This window comes from Akebia trifoliata, chromosome 1 (assembly GCF_017979445.1).
Source record: "Akebia trifoliata isolate Shusen 1 chromosome 1, ASM1797944v1, whole genome shotgun sequence".
In the NCBI taxonomy this organism is placed as follows: domain Eukaryota; kingdom Viridiplantae; phylum Streptophyta; class Magnoliopsida; order Ranunculales; family Lardizabalaceae; genus Akebia; species Akebia trifoliata.
The window spans coordinates 22,262,951-22,287,153 of NC_141375.1; the positions used below are offsets into that span (position 1 = coordinate 22,262,951).

General features: G+C 33.8%; 1 protein-coding gene across 2 annotated transcripts; it reads right to left on the reverse strand.

Moving 5' to 3' along the window:
• Nucleotides 1-1,788: 1,788 nt before the first annotated feature.
• On the reverse strand, nucleotides 1,789-16,253 carry CYCB3;1 (cyclin b3;1). Of its 2 annotated transcripts, XM_086442303.1 has the most exons (28): nucleotides 16,165-16,253; nucleotides 16,022-16,073; nucleotides 15,831-15,909; nucleotides 15,696-15,728; nucleotides 15,543-15,597; nucleotides 15,410-15,458; nucleotides 15,221-15,314; nucleotides 14,555-14,587; nucleotides 14,408-14,462; nucleotides 14,276-14,324; nucleotides 14,087-14,180; nucleotides 13,458-13,490; nucleotides 13,314-13,368; nucleotides 13,180-13,228; nucleotides 12,991-13,084; nucleotides 12,173-12,208; nucleotides 12,009-12,066; nucleotides 10,358-10,415; nucleotides 10,044-10,137; nucleotides 9,609-9,666; nucleotides 8,147-8,440; nucleotides 7,934-8,056; nucleotides 3,168-3,257; nucleotides 2,916-3,077; nucleotides 2,760-2,822; nucleotides 2,585-2,683; nucleotides 2,317-2,495; nucleotides 1,789-2,215 (listed from the first exon to the last, which is right to left on the reverse strand). In XM_086442303.1, the coding sequence occupies exons 1-28, from the start codon at nucleotides 16,177-16,179 to the stop codon at nucleotides 2,080-2,082; spliced, it is 2,289 nt and encodes a 762-aa protein (XP_086298429.1). In that variant the 5' UTR covers nucleotides 16,180-16,253; the 3' UTR covers nucleotides 1,789-2,079. The 2 variants fall into 2 exon arrangements, with proteins under 2 accessions (XP_086298429.1, XP_086298437.1); XM_086442311.1 differs by lacking the exons at nucleotides 14,087-14,180; nucleotides 14,276-14,324; nucleotides 14,408-14,462; nucleotides 14,555-14,587.
• Nucleotides 16,254-24,203: the final 7,950 nt, after the last annotated feature.

Here is a 24,203-nt window from a genome sequence, read left to right on the forward strand (position 1 = left end):
TTGTTGGCTAGATGAAGATGGGGTGGCTATTGTCCAGCATGCTTGGATTTACTCAGACCATCTCACTATTTCTTGGATCTCTGCATTCCAAGTATGCTCTATTGTAAATCTGAGGAACTGTGACTCTTCATTGGAGGTCATTCCATGCAGGTGTTGCCCATAGCATTATATCATCATATTATGGAAAGTTTCATGTCCATACATCCACTATTGTGATTCTCAAACAAAAAAACAAAAAACAAAAAAAACAACAACAACAAGAAGGAAGAGTGAATGAGAATCTGAAGTGAAGTGAGTAGCCTGTGATCCAAAATATATGGTGTGAATTGAGAACAAATCCTGAACTTGCTCTAGGATAGTTTTTTTTAATATATATTATCTTGAAGTTCAGATAGCTGGAAACAGAAAACTTCCTTGTTGTTTGCTTCCTCCGATGAATTAATACTTGAGAACATATAAAGTTGTAGTCCAATGGTGTCTAATCAGTAGGAGTAGCAAAGCTCGTAGTGGAAACCTCAGGAATTATAGGGCAGTATTGAACATCTCACCAAGTAAAGATTGAGTTTCCTAAAAGGAAGAACACTTTATGCAGACATTGAAAGCAAATTATGTCTTCATCTTGTTAGAGAAAATGAATTTTTGGTGCAAAATCATAAAAGCCAATAAATAAATTTAAAAATAAAAAATAAAAAATAAATAAAAAAGATGATGTCAATCATGATAATGACGACGATTGTGACAATGATGATCATCATACTATATGTGGATAAAATGCTAGAAACCGGAATCTTTGCCAAACAACTTTTATTCCCCAAATAATAAATAAGGAAATCATAATGGTGATTCATGGATCTGCAATTAACTCTTACTGTCAACTTTGAAGTTTAACTTCATAGATTCAGAAGTCCAGGTCTAGAGTGTACTTCACTAGCCTCTCAGTTCTTTTATCAGTTAGGGAGTAGTATGCCAGTGTGTGTATCACAACCAGATCAACTTAAGGTCGGGTATTAGCAGCAGTACATCCAAGCCAGACTCAATAAATGGTTGAAACCCAAACCAGTGAATTGAGTCGGGTCTCACTGGGTTAAACGATCGGTAGGGAACAAAGAATCCATTCACCATTGTACCCGAATCCAATCCAATTAATTGGTCTAGAAAACCCCAAAATGAAACAACCCAATTTGGATATGATGGGTGATCAAAATACCCACTAACACCGCTAATTAGGTGTATGATACAATCATTCAATTGGGTTGGTTGGGATGGAAGATTAAAGAGGACCAATTGGTTAATGGAAAATAAATTATGATGTCGCCCACATATGGATGAATCATAGTAATGTCCAGCAGGAGGCTTATGAATTGCTTCAAATACTCCCAGATTGAGCTTGAGTGCATGAATTGCTGCACTCATTCTCAGCAAATACTCATACTTCTCCATGCCGAATTGTTGCTTCAAGTCCTGTAAATCTTTCCATGTCTGGTGGACACACACTTCAACCCAAGCACATCAGATTGTTCTACTTCAAGGGGGGACAGAGCTTTGTTTTTCTAATTTTAGTGCATAGGAGTGTACTGAAGTTTTTAACACTGAATAAGGGATAAACTAAGAATTTTGCAAGGTTTTCTCAACTGTGGAAGGCGAGGTAAAATGGGCCTACTTCTCGTGCCACCTCAATACCCCACAACTTTCCTAGAATTCCAAATACCCATTTTCTTCAAGCAAAATGTCAACAGCAACAATACATTAGAGCCCAATTTCTGGGACCATTTTTTTTTTACACAAGTCTTATGAGAGCGCTTGAATTTGAAATTAAGTGAATAGTAATAGTGACTGAATTACAAAAATATCACTTTTCCTTGGTATCCTAATTCCAAACTATAACAGAGAAGAGTAACCATCAACAACAATACGAGGGACTGCTTGAAGTATATTATACACACAAAATGACATAGGATCTTTCTTCGTGAATGTTTGATACCATGGATTTACCACCTCGTGAGCACTAGTGTTAGTGTGTGATTCAAATGAAGGACAAAATTTACAGTGAGACTGCAAGCTTGTTTAAAGCAAGTTAGATCAGTGAGGAAGCTGATTCATGGCTTTTATCTCTGCAACACAACTGAGTTCAGGTTGCAAGTATTTCTCATAACTAACTTTCAAAGGCCCGGTTTTGGCAGATTTCTGGTAGCTCAAGATCATATTTGCACATGCCCTGCATTTGAAACAACGATCAAATACATCTTAATGTAAATTAATTGCAATATCAACAACTACGTATGGAAATGAAGCTAAGTACAAGTATCAAGTATATGCCTGAGTTGAGATTCTTCATAGCATGTGTGTTTGCAAAGCAGTGGGGTCCAAGTTGGAGTCCTTTTCAGGGTACATCTCGCAACATAGATTGCTGATGCACATAGCAAGGACGGTTTGAACTTCAAAGCCTCGTATTCAACCAAGCACAACTCGATCAGGTAGAAAGACAGATGTTCAAGCTGGTAGAAAATCCCACAAAGAGAAGAAATAGTAAGATTGCTAGTGATTGGAAATCTTATTCATTTTGAAAGCATTACCACATATATACCTTTGTGTCAGATTGAGCAGCCTTGAGAAACCTTAGCATGAACACATATGGGGTTGGTGAGTTCAATCGGAACATCAACTTCTTAAGAATTAGCTTCTCCTGAAAAAGGTTGCCAGTTTATTTCATCATTAAGAAAAAAAAATGTTAATAAAACGGAAAATCTGAAGATGCAGACCATTGCAAGCATTTGATCTCTTGTATATGATGGGTCTGCCGCGATGCTAATTAAATCTTTGACCTGTAATAAATTGCAATCAAGAAAAAAATGAGCACATAACTTTAGCAAGATTATGTGTGATTAGATACTGGTTTATGTTTGAGGCGGGGATACCTTTGGGTGCCAAAAGTCCTCATATTTGGACGCCAACAAAAGTGCAGTAAGACCAACTAACTGAATTTCATTCTTTTTAATTGTGTTCATAGAAAGAAATCTGTCAAACAATGCAACCATGAGAAATAGAGTTTCTTGCATCAAGTCAAATTTGAAGTGAACCTGTAAACAAAATAAAAATTGATCAGTGTGGTTGCTAACAATTTGGAATAATATAATGATAAATATGCATCCAAAAGGTAGATACTGTACTTCAATTAACCAGTTGATCAGTATTCCTCGCATTTTAGGAGTTGTGTCTGTCTGAATCTCCATGTAGTTTGCTAAGGATGGATATTGTACCTGTTATAACAAGCTGCTTTAGCAAAAGCTTAACCACATCAAGTAAATAAAATAACAAGTAAAACAAAAAAAAATAGTGAACAAAACACAACATAATTGGGTTATAAGTTACAAAAACGAAACACAAAGTAGTCCTAATTATATCAACAACGAAAACATGAAATATAATATTTTATGATTTGTCTTGACGATTTTGGAAAGGCTACAAATCTTGGAACCAAATGCTTGAATGTTTCTTGTAACTTTTTTTCCATAAAGAGGTGTTTCCTTGTGCAAAACTGTCCCGGAAGAGAGTGAGGTGGCAAAGCACATTGATGAAGTCACTCCCACAGTCATAACTTTCTGCACATTTATCCGTCAAGGCCCATGAGTACTCACTTTGAATATCGATTCACAACTTCTATCCTTACAGAATTTTCAAGATTCCCTTATTCTTTAATCTGATTAAGCTTAGAGTTGGCTGATTTAGGTTAAGTGTGAACCCAAAGATCTAATAAAAATCTGATGTATGACAGCAGGGAACTTAAAAGATATGGAGACCACTATAGGTTTGAAATTTAGAGGCTAATGGTGCTGGATGTGGAGACCTGGTGATGGAGGAAACTGATTATAAAGCTTTTGGATTTTTGAATGTTTGAAGAATAAGACTGATTATGTAAATTGTTTCTTTTTTTGGATAGGTAAATGCAGCAAGACAAGTTCGTGAAACCACATCATTGAGGACAAGTCATTAAACCACTAATTTGAGAATCACTTCTTGAAATAGGGACATTAAGCCCCCGAAAAAAGGCAATGATTCAATTAAAAATATCTTCAACTTGTGAAATAGAGGAATACATGTATAGATAGCTGGAGAGCAGCCCCCATAGTTCTCATAACAGTACAAAATCTCAAGCATGGCATAAAAGAAAAACTCTACCATATGATCTAGAATCTTGAGTTTCTCAAACTTATAACGAATATTTTCCAAATTAAGTACTAAAATGCTAATAAGAAATTTCAAATAGACTCAATTAAGTAGCTTCAGTAGGCTCAAACTTTTGAAAATAAAACTCAAATAGTAAACGTAGAACTTGTTTGTACTTGGCTCCAGTACACTGTCATGAATTCATACCATCTCTGTAATTTGGCAATTAGTTCCTCAAATCATGTCAGAAATGTGTACTATTAGTCTCATAAAAAGCTAATCAAGTAAGCTTTCTTTTGGTACCAAAATTAAGGTTCTTTGGACTCTTTTTGCACAAAATATAACCTTTCATGACTACATTAATGGCAAGGATAGTAACGTAAATAATACCCTATTTTAGTATTGTAATATGTATGTATATGTAAGGACAGTTGAAGAATTATATAAAGTCAGTTTACATGACGCTCTATAAATAGTAGTTTTTTTCTTTTGGCTAGGCAAGCGAGATCAATGATAACTAGTAGGTGAAGGCAGGTTTTGAACCCAAGTGGTGGTATCAAAGTGCACAGACTTTAACCAACTTAGCAAGCTGCAACCTTCATAAATACTTGCTACCAATTGTACTTGGAATCAGTTTTTATTATTTAATAAATAATTTGCCTGTTGGCTGTTTATTCAATCGAAATTTTCTGAGTTGCTTGGATTAGCACCATAAAGCTGCTGTTAGGGTCTTCTTTCTAAGAAAACCTTAGCAGCACATCAAGTCAAACTCACAAATGGAAAAAAGCCTTCATGTTTACTACCGTAGATGCCACATGTAAGAAACCTTAAATGTAGAAACTCCTCTCCATTAAACAATTAGTGAAAATTTATATCCGTTATCAATTTATCATAATGCCTTCACCCAAATATTGGGAACATGAATCCAATAACGTCATTCAACTCTATCTTGAGACATTTCTTCGGTCAAGGCATGTGTCTTCCATGCCTCTCACTTTTTAAGAGCCTTCAACTTGCACCAAACAATTAATGAGTAGATTCATCTAAAGTTAATATCAATCAATTGGTTATAAGACATCCAATCAAGTCAATTCGGTGATAGTTGATATTTTTGGGTGCCCATTGGACAATAGAACTTCTCTGGCTCATTGGTCACATCTGCAGTTAGTAAGGAAGGAAGGTCATCCTTTGGGTTTACCAAAAGGAACTCCAGATTTTCCTATGTATGCCATGCAACTTATAGTGCAATATTCTTATATGTGATTGTTATTAATATTTGGCATTTAATGTTTCTTATTAAATATGAAATAATATGGACCAGGAATCCCTCTTGTGTCATTAACTAATACTACATCATTTGCAAATAACATACACCATGTTACGTGAACTTGAATATGAGCAATTGCTTCATCTATATAACTAGAGCAAACAAATACAGACTTAAAGGGTATAAACCAATTGTAACTGTAACCTCGTGTTCTTTCTCTCGTCCCAATTGTAACTGTAACCTCATGTTCTTTCTCTCGTTCCCCCATTCTAGTCACAGCCCTACATACATGCCCTTAATTATGTCAATATATCCATTTGGGACTTCCTTTCTTTCCCAATGTCCACCAAATTAGCCTTCTTGGTACTTTGTCGTATGATAAGTCGATAAAAAATCATGTGAAGGTTCTTCCTCTTTTCTCTATCTATTGTCCAAGTAGAAAGATTGCCTCAATGGTTGATCTAGCCAGCATAAAACCAAATTAGTTCTCGTATGTATTCATACTTACACTTACAAAAGAAAAAAAATTCCATCAAATCAGCTAAGTTAATACTATATGTAATGACTATTTTCAATATTGGACCTAGCATATTCATAAGCTTGTCATATATCCCTTCAACCATATTAATAAGAACGTAAAAACTAAGGTGGACGTCACTTGCTAAAAGAATTATGATAGATCAACGTTGTTGTTTGGGATTATGCTAGAAGGTACAACATTTCATACTAATCCTTTATCATATGGAAGCTAGAACCACTATATTCCCACGTCATAGCTTACACTAAGGAGGGCGTTTTTGGAATGCTTCATAAACCAATTTCTAAGAAGGATGCCATGTTTGGAAGATCATGTCTGTGATATAGAAATTTGGTAGTGCAATGAAACAATCGAATTGATTTACTAAGGAAACCAGACGAGTTTTGTTGTCAGTACATATTGAAATTTTGAATTTCAAGCAGATGGCATTTGCATTTGGTAAATGAGGTAGTATTAGATACACCAAACATTTATATATACAAACTGGGTGGCCTCTTGACTTACCTTGTTGCACGTCAGGAAACTTTTGTGGGGTCGAGGCGTGCAATAGTAGGGATTAGTCCATATCTAGTAAGAGATGCGAGATACCCTATGTTATCAAAATATATATATATAGGGTCGGGTTCCGTATACCCCTATTACGACTCACATTGCGACACACCGTTTTGTCTTATATGGGCAAAAATGTTTGGAATGGGCTGATTTTTTGTGAGGATGATCTCTATGGTGAGGAGATCATCCTTGCCAAAAATCAGCTCATTATGAAACTTCTTGCCCCATGCTTACAAGTTGAAAAATTTTAGACCGTCCAATTTTTGTAAATCAATTTTGATGGGGTTAGAAGTTTTGGAATGGGCTGATTTTTTGTCAAGATGATCCCCTCATCACAGAGATCATCCTTACAAAAAATCAGGCCATTCCTAACATTTTTGCCCATATAAGACAAACGGTGTGTCGCAATGTGAGTCGTAATAGGGGTCGTAATAACGCCATCCATATATATATATATATATATAGATATATAAATATTTATATAATAAAACACAATTGAGTTGGTACAATTGTGAGACACAAACCTTTGTGTGGGACCCACTTTATTGTTTTTTCTCTTTACCACCACTTTATTTTCACTCCTCTAACTTTATTATATTACCCTTTTTTTACCCTTTTTAACCTATTTTATTGTTTTTCATCTTTAGCCTCAAAATTCTTTAATAATAATACCCTTCCAACTTTGTTTTTTTTCACTGTTATGCCCTTAACCCTCCCATCAAGTTATAATTTTGTGGGACCCACTTTATTTCTTTTACACTTCACCCCCTATAGCTTTACTATATTTCCTCTTGTACCCCTATAACTTACTTTATTCTTTTTCATCTTTTACCCCTTTAACCTTAAAAATTTTCAACAATACCCCAGACCCAATTAGGCATGACCTTCCCACTAATTTCGTGTCGTTTTCGAGTCTTGTTCAAATTGACACCACCTACTCCAACTTTATTTTTTTCGCTTAACCCAAGAGAGGATGCCCGTGCTATAGGCACGGGTGAACTCTAGTATATATATACGAGGTCGGGTTCAACAGCCAAAGTTTTGTCTTATATGGGCTAAAAGTTTCAGAATGAGCTGGTTTTTTGTGAGGATGATCTCCTCACCATAGAGATCATCCTCACAAAAAGTCAGTCCATTCCGAAACTGTTAGCCATATAGGACAAAACACTTTTGCTAGGACTTTGGCAACCAAACGCAGTCCATATATATACAGACATGAAAAAGCATCTGTTCAAGCAAATAATCAATGTTCTAGTGCATAGATGAATAGATTAATTGATCAAAGATTCAACAAACTTATTTTCATGAAAATAATTGAAAGGAATTGGAGATAATGATTTCAGACATGAATTTCTAGAATGTAACATTACAGGAATAATAAAACTAATAGATGGCAATGGTATGGACATCACCTCCATAACCCAATAATATTGATAGATTTCATCAACATATTCAGCTACTTCAAGATGATTAAGATCATCATCAATGCTCGGTAGCTTTTCCTGCTTTATAACCTCACCACATTCCCTCAGTACCTACCAAAACAATGCCAATTGGGATAATAATGCATAAACAAAGAAGAAAAGGACAAACAAAACAAATGGCCATGTATGAAAGGTCCTCACCTCGGATTTTGCCATTAAAGAAGATGTAAAAGATCTCCGACGACTACTCTTGGTCCTTGAAATGACATCTGTTGTATTCTTACTTGAGCAGTTATTGCCATCAGATGAACATTCTTCCATACTAGATTCATGTGAAACCACAAACGCAACATTCTTGGGAATTGCATTTGTCAGCACTTCCGCCTTACTCTTGGATGAAGTTGCAGTAGCAGATGTTGACTTCTTTAAGCCTGATGCACGCTTGGATTTTGAACTCATTCGAGATGTAGAGACCATGAATGTACTACGAATTGGCTGGATCTCGAATGAAAAAGGTAGATTCAAAGTGTTAATTTGCAGGAAAATACTGCGTATCTATCCATATTTTAATTAGCAATTGTACATATGAAAAGATCACTAGTAATAAACAAGTTCAGAATTATTTTAGAACAAATATCAACTAATGAATTAGATTTAGACATGAACAAAGATAGTAAGATATAATAAAAGAGAAAAGAATTGGAAAACTTTATACTGTTTATTCCACTGGAAGCTAGTCATTCATCAAGGAGGTTCAACAACTTCGCATGAATTCCGACTTGCCAATTGAGAGGGGGGGAGGAGGGGAAAGCTTTGCATGCATGTCCAAGAACCTCCCTAAAAAGGTGATTAAGGATGACTGTAGTAATTTAATTAGTTGGGATCAGGGGAAAGTAGGTAGCTGGAAACTTATCCACATTATCAATTTATACATATTTTCTAGCCAAGCAAGATTAGTCGGTGAAGGCGGGTGTTTTGAACCCAGGTCATGGTATCTAGGGGTGGATTTACAATGGGGGGCACTTGTCCCCACAATAATTTTTGAAACTTCTTAGATTTATATGCTATAGAAACAGATTACAGCGGTGCAAAACAAAATATGCCGCTATTGCCGGCAAAAACAATTTAAAAATTTTTTAGTGCCTTAGTTTACCCCACTTAGACAAAATCCTGGCTCCGCCCCTGATGGTATGAACACTTGACTTTAACCAACTTAACAAGCTGGCACCTTCAAACTTATCAATATATGTACACACACACATCCATGAATCACGAATGTCTCCTCATGTGTACCGAGTCACGAACGATTTTGCGGGTAAAGAGATCATGTGTTGTAGTGTGAATTGACCACCATAATTCTTCTTTGTTTAATTGTTTTACATCTTTGAGGGATTTTTTTGGTTCTTCTTCTTGGAATCTCACTCTTATTTGATATAGATTTCCTTTTTATTGGTAAAAAATCAAGGGTATAATTAAATAAATTAACTATTCAACTACATTCTGGTTGTTCACTTGCTGGAATCAACATGGCACAACAGCCAAAACATTCCTACTTAAAATAAATTTTGCTCACTTTATGTGGTAATTGAACAACAAAGTTACTGCAATAAAATGTATTTGCATTCAGTTAAAAAGGAATTAAGCAGTATAGAATTTTGCGTACCCTGAGAGGTTTACTTGACAATGAACCTGCACCCACTATATTATGGCCCGCTGGAAACCTAGAAATGTACATGCAAAAAAGGCAACAATGAGTGTAAAATTAAAACACATGTAATAAATAACAAAAGGAAAATAATAAAATCCTACAACCATATAAATATCCATTGAAAATTAAAAAATAAATTTGAAGCAAGAGGCAATAAATCTTAGGAACAAATGGATTTTGAGTTGGTCCAACCAACAAGTGATAATGAGAAGCATACGCATATCACTGCAACAAAGTACTCTCACTTTTACCCTTCCTGCGTTCACACTTTAACAGTACCTTACTATTTGACTCTCATCACCTAGAACTACCTCTCAAAAACAAATGTAGTAAACGAAAGTAAGTAAACATATAAAAGCACTAAAATGTTCAGTATTCATTATCACTCACACTGACATGAAGCCCTCACTAGCTCGGTTCTTCCAAATATTGCTCCTAGCATTGCTTATATCAGGCCCCATTTTTCTTCCAACCTTAACTTTAACTGAATCCAACAGACTATTAAATCTCTTGGGTTACCTTTTTTCAACAAAAAAAAAAAAAGTAAATTTGCAAAAGAAATTTATTTTGTGTGCCTATGTAAATCTGTGACCCAAAAAAAAAAAAAGGGCTTCAACCTTAATATCCCCTGTTCTCCAGGACTTACTTGGGAAGCTGAAATAGAGAGAATGAGAATGAGAAAACAAAAAGGGCAAGAAACTTACCATTCTTCACAGTGTGGGGATCTCCAGCACCTTGGTTTTGAATTGTTCTCATTGTCCTCTAATTCACATCATCAAGATCAGTACTTAAGAGTCATAATCAAGGAAAAGAAAAAAAAAAATCAACAACAACAAAGAAATGACAAGAGAGGAAGATGTTAGTTATTATGCGTGTGACACACCTTTTTTTCTTTCTGATGCCTTATAAGAGGGTTTGTTTGAGAATAGTATAAAGAGAGGGGAAGAGAACAGGGAAAAAAAGTTAATTGTCTAAGGGTCACTGAAAGAAGCCAAACAGTTTTTCTTTTTCAATACTCCCGTAATACCAAGTTCTTTATCCTAAGCCTTCATTATCCAAGAAAACCATGTCGCTTATCCTCGCATCGATATTGGAAGATGTAACAGGTCACTGCCATTCAAATATCTGGGTACTACACCGAAATACTGCCCTCTGAAAATTATTGGGTGATCAAACTCAGATTTAACTTTGATAGGTCAACTCTACATACTTTATCCTCCATAGAAAAATTATTAATAACTCAACCTAGAAACTTAAACAAGAGAGTCCGAACTATATTTTTTTGGATAAATGGTTCTAAGGTTTCAGAAAAGTTCATTCAATGGACTGGAAGATGGCGCGAAAAATGTCCCTATAGGAATAGAAATCTATGAACCTTCACCTTTCCTCACTTTAAGTAATAGTGGTCAAGCTTCTGCCGCACTAATAACAAACAAGTCCAGCTTTCTAAGCCAAGGAGAGGATGGGATCCATCTAAACCAAACCATACAAAAGGATTAACAGATGCTACACTACAACAACAATAAAAATGAGAATTTAGGAAGAATAGTTTGTGGCGTCTATTTCAAAGGGCATCCACCTAAAACCTGATTTCACAATGATGTTGGATGAAGTCATCACTCATAATGTGAGTGTAAACAGGCTATCTTTCATGATATCTTGTCTTTGGATAATCTGGGTTTGTTGTTGTTTAGCACAATGTTAGAATAATCTTAAAACTCGAAAAGTGAAAAAATAAAAAAAAGAATGGTGCCATTTGATTAGAGCCAATTGACTCATTGCATGGTGAAAATAGTGTGGTATTGTTTAGCACGGTGTTAGAATAATCTGTTTAAAAATAATAAAAAAAAGTAGAAGAATGGTGACATTTGTTTTGAAACTTAAAACAGCCATTGCATGGTGACAGTAGCTTCCCCAAATGGAGGTTTCTTTTGCTTCCAACAATCCCTACTTAGTGTTACTATTAAGCAAAAAAGTCAACTCGATCTAACAAGATTGCTTGAGGGAAGCAAAATCTCTGGACAGAAAACAAATTGATTGGAGAGCATGTTGTGTTTTTCTAAACATCCATACTATATTCAGCTCAGAGCTGCAAACTTATCTCCTAGGAGACAATGAACTATGAATGTGCATCTCTTTTCACACTTATCTAGTGACAATGGAGATAAGTTGACCCTTGAGCTACATCAGCTAATTATTATTTCTTTAACATAAACCCAGGAGAACCTTTATCCCTTGGGATCGATTCCAGTGAACTATTTTTATTATTTAAGAAAAATAATGAAATTGTGCTCAAAGGAAAAGCACGTACACTACTTACAGAAACAAAGGGATCTAGGAATTCAATTTGTTTACCATGACAAGTTTTCCTGATGACGCACTCGGACCCGTGCAACGCTGACCCACTGAGACCCTAAAAACATATATAGAAAATTCAATAGCACACGTAAATCAAACATGTGCCATAAATAACAACAACAAAAAAAAGCAACTAAATCTGAAAGAGGACATGTGTCTACCTTGGTTTATTTAGATTATTCTCATTATGAATCTTGCTGCAAGAAAGACAAATTTTTCACAAATAAGAATTAATAAGAGAATGTCAAGCCTTGGAAAGTATAAGAAAACACAGTTCAAGCTATTTTCTTAATTTGAACTAGCACATGCATGCACTTGATTTCCGCAATTCTGTGTCTCATAACTTGTAGTCTCAAAACAGTGCCAACACCAATTAGTGGAAAAGGTGATCTTTTTATGGATGTCATTTTTAGGCTTATCTTGTTGTGCCTCATCTAGAATCGTTCATGATTAATAGGTATTAAACCTTACATTCAGACCACCTTGACAAGTTTTGCAAAATCACAAAACCCTTGTAATATAGCACTTTTCCTACTCCTATCATTCCTGCATAGCGACAATCGAATAATATGAGCCCATAAACTATTAAAAACTTTAATTATGTCAAGGGGCTGCCACAGATCCAAGAAGCATGATATTTGAAATAATTTAGATAAAAAAAAATCCAAGGGGGACCAGGAATGAAATAATGGGGTTAGCTTTGCTATTGCAATGATTACTAGGTTGGGTACTCTTTCTAAACATTTACTAATATTCTCTATATTTTACTAGTTAAAGTTCTGTAGTGCATGGTCAATTTATGGGAAAAAATGTTATAATGGACCTAAATAACAGGAAATATGATCTTTAGCCCATTATAATGCATAAAATGTGACCGGGCAGACATGACAGAAGATCACTATTAGTGGTTTAAAATCTTGAGACAAACAAATTCATTAAATTAGTCATTCCAAATGACATAATATTCATTATCACTCACATTGGTTTCGATCCTTCACTTATTCGATTCCTTGCCAAGTTGCTCCTTGCATTGCTTATGTCAGCCAACATTTTCCGTCCAACTTTTATTTGGACTAATTAAAAGGAAGGGGAAAACAGAACTGTGAACAATGATTCTCAAAACCCATAAATTTTGACACAAATTAGTCTGCAACACATTGCATCTCACCAGAATTAGCATGTTTGCTCTTGCCCTTATCTGAATTTTTGACACACCCCTATAAAATAAAATAATATTAAAAATTAGATAATTCTAAGCTCATAAGAAAAACCAACATTCTCTAAAATCACTTATAACCTAACCTTTACACCACTCGAATCCATCTGATTAGTTCCAATTTTAACCGGTAATGACTTCCTTCAAAAGGATAAAATATAAATAATAATCAGCAAAACACATATAAGAAAACATGATTTCCGTTGCAAATTCTGAAAAATCGCCCATACCTCATCGGCATTGGTGGCTTTGTAGCAGTTTTACTGAGAATAATATTAAAAAAACAAACAAACAAACAAAATTAAAGTTAAACTTCAAACCCCAGAGGAAAAAAAAAAAAAAAGAACAAGAAAAAGAAATTGATGAATTATGATTACATTCCATCGAAAACAACAGATTCACAGATACGAGCTTTATTTATGTCAAGGGGTTGTATTTGATAGCTTGTAAGCCACAATTTTAAATAGCATTTGAATTCCAGCACCATTATAGATCCAAGAAACAGGATGTTTAAAATAATTTAAAAAATTTATCCAAGAGAGGCACAAGAATTAGAATAATGAAATAATGGGGTTACCTTTGCCATTGCAATGATTACTAGATTGGGTACTCTTTCTAAACACTTACTAATATTCTCTATATTTGACTAGTTAAAGTTTTGTGCTGCATAGTCAATTTATGAGAGAGGGGGAGGGGGGGTAATGTTATAATGGACCTAAATAACAAGAAATATGATCTGCCCGTTATAATGCATAAAATGTGACAGAACAGACATGACATACTATCACTATTAGTGGTTTAAAATCTTGAGACAAACAAATTCATCAGTCCAAATGACATAATATTCATAATCACTCACACTGGTTTTGATACATAGCTCATTCGATTCCTAGGAAAGTTGCTTCTTGCATTGCTTATATCAGCGAACACTTTCCGCCCAACCTTTATTTTGGCTAATTAAAAGGAAGAGTAAAATAGATGTGTGAACAATGATTTTCAAAACCCATATATTTTAGCACAAATTAGTCTGCAACACATTGTGTCTCACCAGAACTATCATGTTTGCTCTTGCCCTTATCGGAATTTTCGACACACTCCTATAAAAAAAAAATATTAAAAATTAGATAATTCTAAGCTTGTTAGAAAAACCAACATTCTCTAAAATCACTTATAACTTAACCTTTACACCGCTTGAATTCATCTGATTAATTCCAATTTTAATCAACGATGACTTCCTTCAACATGAGAAAATATAAATAATAATCAGCAAAATAAAAATATAAAGAAAACATGATTTCCATTGAAAATTCTTAAAAATCACCCGTACCTCGTCAGCACTGGTGGCTTTGTAGTAGTTTTACTGGGAAAATTAAAAAAATTAAATTAAATTAAACTAAACCTTGAAACCCCCAAGCGAAAAATAAAGAACAAGAACAAGAAAAAGAAATTGATGAATTATAATTACATTCCACCAAAAACAACAGATTCTCGGACAAGAGCTTTAATTCAAATATTTAAATAATATTTGAATTATAATTACATTCCATCAAAAACAACAGATTCACGGACAAGAGCTTTAATTCAAATATTTAAATAATATTTGAATTTTAAAACAGCCATAAATCCCAGAAACAGGATATTTGAAATAATTTAAAAAAAATATATCCAAGAGAGGCTGAAGAATTATAATAATGAAATAATGGGGTTACCTTTGCCATTGCAACAATTATTAGGTTGAGTACCTCTTTCTAAACATTTACTAATATTCTCTATATTTTTTAAACTACTGTACTGCATAGTCAATTTATGGAGAAAAAAAATGTTATAAATTAATGGACCTAAATAACAGGAAACATGATCTCTAGCCCATTATAATACATAAAATGTGACCGAACAGACATGACAGAAGATCATTATAGTGGCTTGCAATCTTGAGATAAACAAATATGTTAAATTCATCATTCCGGATGACAGAATATTCATTTTCACTCACACTGATTTCCGTCCTTCGCTCACTTGATTCTTCGGCAAATTGCTTCTTGAATTGCTTATATCAGCCAACACTTTCCGCCCAACCTTTATTTTGGCTAATTAAAAGGAAGAATAAAATAGAACTGTGAACAATGATTCTCAAAACCCATATATTTTGGCACAAATTAGTCTGCAACACATTGTTTCTCACCGGAACTATTATGTTTACTCTTGCCCTTATCTGAATTTTCAACCCACCTCTATAAAGAAAATATTTTTAAAAATTAGACAATTCTAAGCTTGTAAGAGAAACCAACATTCTCTAAAATCACTTATGAGTTGACCTTTATGCCGCTGGAATCCATCTGATTAATTCCAATTTTAACCGGCAACGATTTCCTTCAACCCAACAAAAATATATATATATAATCAGGAAAATGTAAAGATAACATGATTTCCTTTGTAAATTCTGGGAAAAGAAAAAAATTCGCCCATACCTCATCAGCATCGGTGGCTTTGTAACAGTTTTACTGGAAAAACAAAAACAAAAACAATTTAGAAGAAAAAAAAAATAAACCTAAAACTTCAAACTCAAAAAAAAAAAAAAAAAAAAATTGATGAATTCTACTTACATTCCATCGAAAACAACAGATTCATGGCCACGAACTTTAATCTTCTCATCTTCATATACCTTAAAGTCTCTGATACCAACTGTTTCATTCCGATAAACATAAATTAGATTAAATCAAAAGAATATTGAAAAATGGAACCAAATTAAGAAATGAAAACTACAACAACAAAAAAAAAGAATGAAAAAACCAACCGTTCTTGGGAACACGACCTACAACTTGAAGTTGATTTGCATTTGATTTGCCCTAATTTAGAAATAAGAGAAGAAAAAAAAGTTTCAGAAAATGATCAGAATATCAAAGAATTTAAACAAAAAAATTAGGGTTTTGCTTGTACCTTGAAACACACCATCGTTTTCTGATTATTATTTTTTTCGCTCTGAAGGTTTGTTGTCCGAGTCCGACAGAAATTATTCGTTAGTTTTTCAAATGAAAGAGACCGCCTTTTAGTGTAATTTGAAATGTGGAGTAATTTACATAAATCTCCCTGTCTAATTCAAGATTGATGACAGAGCCCCACTAGTTTGCTACATGGTGTACTAATTTATTTTTCTTGGTCTTTGTTTAAAACTAGTGTGTAGAGCTGACAATGATCCGAAAGATACCTGATGTCCGAACCGGACCATTTCGATCCGATCTGAAAAAATATGAAAAATCAGATTTTCATATTGAATTCTTAGATCCGAAAAAATCTGATCCGAACATATTTTAATAATTTTTTTTATTATTCTTAATTTCATATAGATAAAACACTTTAGTATTTTTTATTTTCCTCTATATTTGAAGTAGGAAAGTAGAATTTTTTTTAATTTTATATTTTTTAAATTTTTTAACATTGATAATTTGAAAATAAAGTATGTGTTCGGATTGAACCCGATCGATTTCAAATTAATGATCAAATGAAACGGATCGGATTCAGTTCTCACATATTCATTAATCCGTTCGGATCGAATCGGAGTGGCATTGATTCGATAACGAACCAATCCATTGCCAGTCCTACTAGTATGTGGTGCTAGGGATGTCAATGGATCGGGTCCAGATCGAATTGGTGTTGATTTGGCATTGGTCCAATACGTATCAAGTCGGATTTTATCAAAACTCAATTTTAAGATCCAAATTTGATCCATTGAAAATTGAGTCAAGCCAAACCCAATTTTATATACAAAGTCTAAATACACTTCCTACATCTCAACAAAAATATAATCTAATTTGTATACTTTGTAACGTATTATCGGATCAGAACATGTTTGATCCAGATCTGATCCAATAAGATATCAGATTGAAACCTATTGGATCAAATCCGATATGAACATCTTTATCATAATATATCTGCTTGTCACTTTGGGTAGTTAGCAATAATTTTTTCGTAGATTTTCGAAAATCTGTTTCACCTAGCTTGACAAGGAAATTTGGAGTCATGGGTACAGTGAATATCGTTTATCCTAGACCCCAAAGCTATCAAAACGGATCCAATTTCAAGTATTATTTGATCCATTGACAGCCTTATGTGGTGCCACTTATTAAAAAAAATGTGTATTTTTTTTTATGTACAATTATAATTAATTGAAGAGATTATTTTAGAAATTTTGAATAAATAATATAGTTGTGAGTGCCAAGTCCATTACAGTTATCTATCAAATAATTTTTTTAGTTTTCTCGAAAATCATAATCTTTTGGGATTCCCTATCCTCTAATTTGAGTGGCAAATTTATACAATATTTACTTATGGAGGAAATTTTTTGTCTAGATAATAGTTATTCTAATAAAATATTTTATTTTTACAGCAAATAATTTTTATGAAGACAACCATTTTTCCCATCTTGGCATGAAACTATACATCTATGAACCCTACCCCTCAAGAAAATGATTTTATCACGAAGATTGAAAAAAATCCTAATGTTATTCACCAAAATCACTCTCATCCCTAAAATTAAAAACCAATAATTTTTAAACATGTTTTATGTGCAACCAAATATCGAGAAACATTTTTCTCAAAAACTCCACTTTATCACTCAGAACCATTTTCCTGTAAAAAATTTCTTAAGAATGCATTTTTTCTTTGCAACCATATGCACCATAGATTATTCTAAACATCATGCACAATACCCTTTAAAGAGATAATATAAAATTCATTATTCATTCCGAATGCATTGAACTTAGCATATCGAGTAACTAAAACCAATCACTAGTGCGCTACCTAAAATGCAAAATGGATTTAAATAATTAAATAGAATAGTTATATGTGTCAAAATTATATTTCAATTTTTTTAATCCCATAAAAAAATGAAATCTAGCCTAATCTCTCCCTCCCTCCCTAGTATATATATACTTTGATCCAACGCTTGTAATAGTTTGTATAGATGTTGGTCTAAGATTTTGTCTGTCGATCCCTTCCTTGTATATATATATATATATATATATATGGGTAAGGATCCGTAGACACATAAAATTACTCATAAAGTTACAACGTGTTTTGTCTTATATGGGCAAAAAGGTTCGGAATGGACTGATTTTTTGTGAGGATGATCTCTATGGTGAGGGGATCATCCTTGCAAAAAATCAGCCTATTCCAAAACTTCTAACCCCATCAAAAGTGGTTTACAAAAAATGGATGGTCCAAAATTCAACTTGTAAACATGGGGCTAGAAGTTTTAGAATAGGCTGATTTTGGCAAGAGTGATCTCCTCACCATAGAGATCATTCTTACAAAAAATCAGTCCATTCCGAACATTTTTGCCCATGTAAGACAAAACACGTTGTAGCTTTATGTGTATACGGATCCTGATCCATATATATATATACATAAATGTTATTAAATGATTACCAAAATATCTTCATTTAAATGCATTAAAAGACAAAATTAATAAATCTCTTTCAATAATATTTTAGTAAAATAAAAGTTGTGGAGAATGTTAGAGACCCCATGAGGTATTGGACTTAATATGAACTAGTGGGAGACATAGGCATTTGCCGTGAATTATAAAATCAGTATTTATGTAAAATTTGAATGGTCCCATTAGCCTTACTAGATTAGTAAGGAATTCACCTCACGAAGGGTCCTTGGGCTCACCTCTTAGTGTCCAAAAACATGATCCGATGCTTCAAGATTGTAGAGGATGAGATTCAATGAATTTTGAAGTTAAAAAAAAAAAAATTATTTTACACCGTTGAATTTCATTTTTAAGTTTGTGAGTTATGTGGAAGTTTAGTAGTCGTCTACTTTCAAAACTTTGGATCTAGTTTAAAAGATTTTTTATTTTTTATTTTTTGTGATCTGAATTTTTCGATGAAACTTAGAGGGCTGTGTTGTTGGATTTCTGACATGTTAATCCGTTTGAGCAAAACAACCCTTAGTAAGGGTCAAAATCTTATAATGTTAGTAGGGAAAGGGTTTCACATTTTGAATTATGTTTGATGTGTTATAAAGTACTTTTATAATATAAAAATATATATAATTATCTATGGATTTACCTCAACAATACTTGCCTCTCTCTCATTATAATATTACATATATTTAACCTTTTAAATTTTAAATTATTTTTTTTATAAGTATTTAAAATTTAAATAGTTATTTTCTAAATAACACATAAAAGTGACTAACTTTTCAACATTTCCAATTTTCCCATCATCTCGATAAGTCGATCTTTTCCTAATTTATATGCCAACTATCTTGGAAATTTCGTTGAGTCAAGTTTCTTAGACTTCAAGGTGACTTACCAAGTTTAAAATTGTAGTTATTAATATGTTATAAGCTTCGCGATCATACTTATGAAATGTAGTTGAAACACCATTTGTGTGTTCTCGGGATTGATCAATTAAAACTTATAAAATGACACAATTGACCTAACACTAGGACGTCCTATATGCATAACCAAGTATATTGAATATGATATGAATAACAAATAAATTTTGGATTGTAGGTCAATGAAACCATACCTAAGAGATGTCATCACATGTAAGACGTAATTGGGTGTTTTGTTGATGCTTTGGAAGAAGATTTTAGATTTGGTACATCTAACTAGGGCTGTCAATGGATATCCAAAATTCAAATTCGAATCCAAAAAATTAGATATTATCCGAAATTTTTGAATATTGAATTTGGAAACCTAACTCACCATCTTGTTCACAGAACTCTACTCTCTACAACCATTTCCTTGAGAAAAAACCCTCAATTCCATCTCTAACACTGAGATTTAGAAGGTTCAGTTGAGCAACACCAAATTGAACACTCCATCTCTCACCCATCTTCGACAAAGATGATGATTTCAGATTTTTGGAAAAGAAAATGAAAATAAAATCCATTCTATACATAGGTTCAGCACACCATTAATGGCAGTTCAGATCTGATTTCACAATAAACCCCATCAATTACAATAATCATCTTTAATTTAGTTGCAAACTAGTTCAAAAATTTTACAAGAGCGGGAAAGGAAAGCAAATCATATAAAGTAGATCACAAAATTCCATATATATCTTCTATCAAATACAACTTTCAAATAGACTTGTAAGAAAACTTTCATCCCTTCCATTGGCATGATTACAGTAAAACATATGGCAACAGTTGCTGCTGCAGTTTATGCTCCTTACTCATGGAAAAAGTTGTTGCTCTCTGTGTGGGTTAGATCTCGAAGTCGAGAGACCCGAATCTGTTTTGAGTTAAAGCTCGAACTCTCATCTCGTTAGATCACACACACACACACCCACACACATGTCGTGTGGGTTACATCTTGAAACCGAGATATCCGAATCTGTTTAGAGTTGGATCTCGAAGCCTCATCTCGTTAGATCGCAGACAAACGACAGAGAGAGAGAAGGTGGCTTAGGGCCTGATTGATTCAGCTGTCAGCTTTTGCTGTCAGAATCTGCTATCAGAATCTGCTGCTAGAATCTGCTGTCAGAATCTGAAACACTGAAAAGCTTGCTTGATAGAGCTTTTTAAAAGTGCTGTGCTGTCAGAATCTGTTGTCAGAATCTGGAAATTACTGCTTGATACAGCTTCAAGAATTTGCTGTATTAGGGTAAAATGACCAAAATACCCTTAAGGTTGATAATGCACCCAGAATACATTAAAAATTACCAGAATACTCCTATAATTATATAATTACACTAAATATATATAAATATAATAAAATTATATAAAAATTAAAATAATAATTATTTTAATTTTAAAATGTCTATAAAAATTATAAAAAAATTTATAATTCAATAGAAATTTCGGCAGCATCTCCTCTTAAAAATGGACATATGAAATTTTCCTGACAAACAAAATACCTGCATAGTACGCAATCCAAAATTCATATTGTACATAAGCACTTACGAGTACCAAAAACCAATCAATTGACACATGTTAGGAGACAATGAATTACCTTTCAACCCCCCTTGAATAGAACCCACGGTTAGATATCAAACTAATTTCACAAAGACTCTAATAATTACAACTAAGAGAGTTTTGGTTATTTAATATAAAAAAATCCTAAAGGAATTACTTTAAAAAAGAAAGTAATTTAGACAAACATACACCTCTTCTTTTAAGTGAATATTTGAGATGCACCCTTGATTTTCAAATACCTTTAGATGTCTTTAACAAGGCCACTATTTTTATATCTGAATCTATAATCAAGTCAAATTAATAAAAATATCTATCCTAAAAAGTAAATTTCACTAAGGTATGAAACATAGTAGCCCGTGAGGTTCGGCTATAAATTCTTTAAATTCAACATAGGGCATATAAATTGAATTCACCTTTACTATCCCCAAGAATTGCACTTATCACACGTTTCACCCCCAAAAAAAGATACAAAACTACAACATGTAAATCATCGTCCTCTATACAATAGTTGTCATACTTACTTTCCCTATAAGACAACATTATCAGCTCCAATATTTTAGCGGAACAAATATAAATGAAAGTCTTATAAAAAAAATTTCTTATACGCATCAAAAGAAAAATATAATAAAAGTTCATAGTTTCATAGTTCTCATTCCTAGCATGCTGTACAAGGTAACACCATAAGTAAATTAAATGAGAAGATAGAACCATCCCGCATAATGGCCAACTACAAAAAATAATACATGCATTATTTCTTTAGATATTTGAGGAGCATTTTCTTTGGGGCATCAAAAAAGATTTTTTTATCCATTATAAAATCCTAAAAAATATATGAATCTATTTATCTCTTGAAATTGAGGGGACTAAAACCTGATAATATATGAGTCTATTGTTCATTTGGGATTTCGGATCTTGGTGAGTTGAGTTGGAGATCGATAACTCCCCTTATAAATTTGATTATCGAATACCCAATAACATTATATTCAATTTATAACAAATATATATATATAAATTATTGAATATCTGAAAACATTCGAGACAATTTATTTAAAAAAAAATTATAATCTATAACTCCCTTATCTTTCGAATCGATTTATAACAAGAACAGAACCAGAAGAGATGATAATTCATCGATTCGAGAACCAAAAAAAGTGAAAGATATTAAATAAATACAGATGGAGAATAAAACTGAAACAAAATCGTCTCACTGGGGAGTTGCACTGATTCATAAATAAGAATTTGCGAAGTACAAAAAAAATAAAAATAAAAATAAAAATAAAACCCAAATTCAGTGTTAGAATAACAGAGCGTTAGATCATCGAACAAAAATTCTATTTTGTGCTAGGGTTTAACAAGAATAGAACCAGACGAGACGATAATCCATGGATTCAAGAAAAACAAAAAAGCGAAATAAATTAAACAAACCGAGACGGAAACTGAAACAAAATCGTCTCACCAGGCACGAGATTCAGGACCGTAATTTTGCGGAAGAGAATTCCAGAAGTTCGAGTGACCCATCTTCGCAGAAGAAAAAATCCCAATTTCGAATATCTATTATAGAAGCGCAATTGAAACGAAGAAATCTATTGGCACCATGAATCAGTCGACTGGTCGTTGTCTTCAATGAGATCAGTCGGCTGTAGAAATCGAAGGGTGGAATGATTGAGAAGCACCCATACCAAATCGAGGGTTTCTACGGCACAGAGAGAGAGAGAGAGAAAGAGAGGGAGAGACTTTAGGAGAAGACGACGACGTCGGTGTCCGAGGGTTCGGTCGAGAACGATGTTGCTGTGTGAGAGTTCTGTCTAAGAAGAGGGTTCTGTCAAAGAAGAGACGAAGAGAAATGAGTTAAAAAAAACGGAGGGCAATATCGTCTTTTCACATGAGACATTTTTCGGTAATTCGCGTCTCCCGCAAACGCAAATTGAAGAAGCTCTGAAAACCCGCTTTTCACATTTGCGTTTATAAACGCAATTTGGTAACGCAAACTCGGAAACGCACAACGCAAATAATTGTGGTCCGTTTGATTCAGCTTCAAAACGCCGCGTTTTGACGCAAACGCCGGAAAAATTGCGTTTTGAAGCGCAATCAATCGCCCCCTTAGCTACTGATGGATTGACTGCACACGAGTGTTTTGTTCGGCTGAATCTCGCCGTTGTTGTCGCAATGGTTGGAAACGTCGGTTAGTGTAGAGCATGGTTTTAAAACTCGTTTTTGCGTTGCATCTCGACCAGGCCCGATACCGAGTCATCTTGGATGAGTTTTCCGATATGTTTGAGACATCTCATTCAAAAAATCAAAAAATTGAACGTGAGGTATTACATCTTTGTCAAAAAAAGTGACTTGTGAGTAGGTCTCGTTCAGCTCTGATACCGAGTTAACTCAGGCAATACGTCTTGGTCTCGAACGAGTTTTAAAACCAAGGTATAGAGTGGAGACTAAACAATGGAGAGGGAGAGGAGGGAAAGGGACTGCATTATTTCAAAACTCGTCCGAGACTGAGAAGTATTGTCCGAGTCGTCTCAATATCACGCATGAACAAGATTTAATACCTCACATTAATTTTTGAAATTTTTGGATGAGACATTTCAAACGCATCGAAAAACTCGTCCGTGACGACTCTGAATCAAGCTTGGATGAGACGAGATGCAAAACTGAGTTTTAAAACCACGAAAGGGAGAGGGTTAGGGTTTGGGTTTAAGTTTACAAAAGAGAAATAAAAGGAGGAGAGAAATCTGAATTTTGTATTGGGTTAGTGGGATATCAGGGAGGTATTTGGATTCTCAAATCAGTCCTCTCTCTTGAAGGGACCTTGGACATTGCCCTCTCTAGTGGGAGTTTTGTTTGGGTCTTCATGGTAACTTCATTGAGATAATCATGTACTTAAACAACCTTCTCATGTATTACCTTCCCAATTTCTATACTGTTCTAACTCTTCCTTTTAATCCATTGTATTATGTTCACAGTAAAATGTTTTCCCAATTTCTAAGCAAGCTCACCAAAGTCTCTCATATCCAGCCAAATTAACCAAAATATTCCTCCATAGT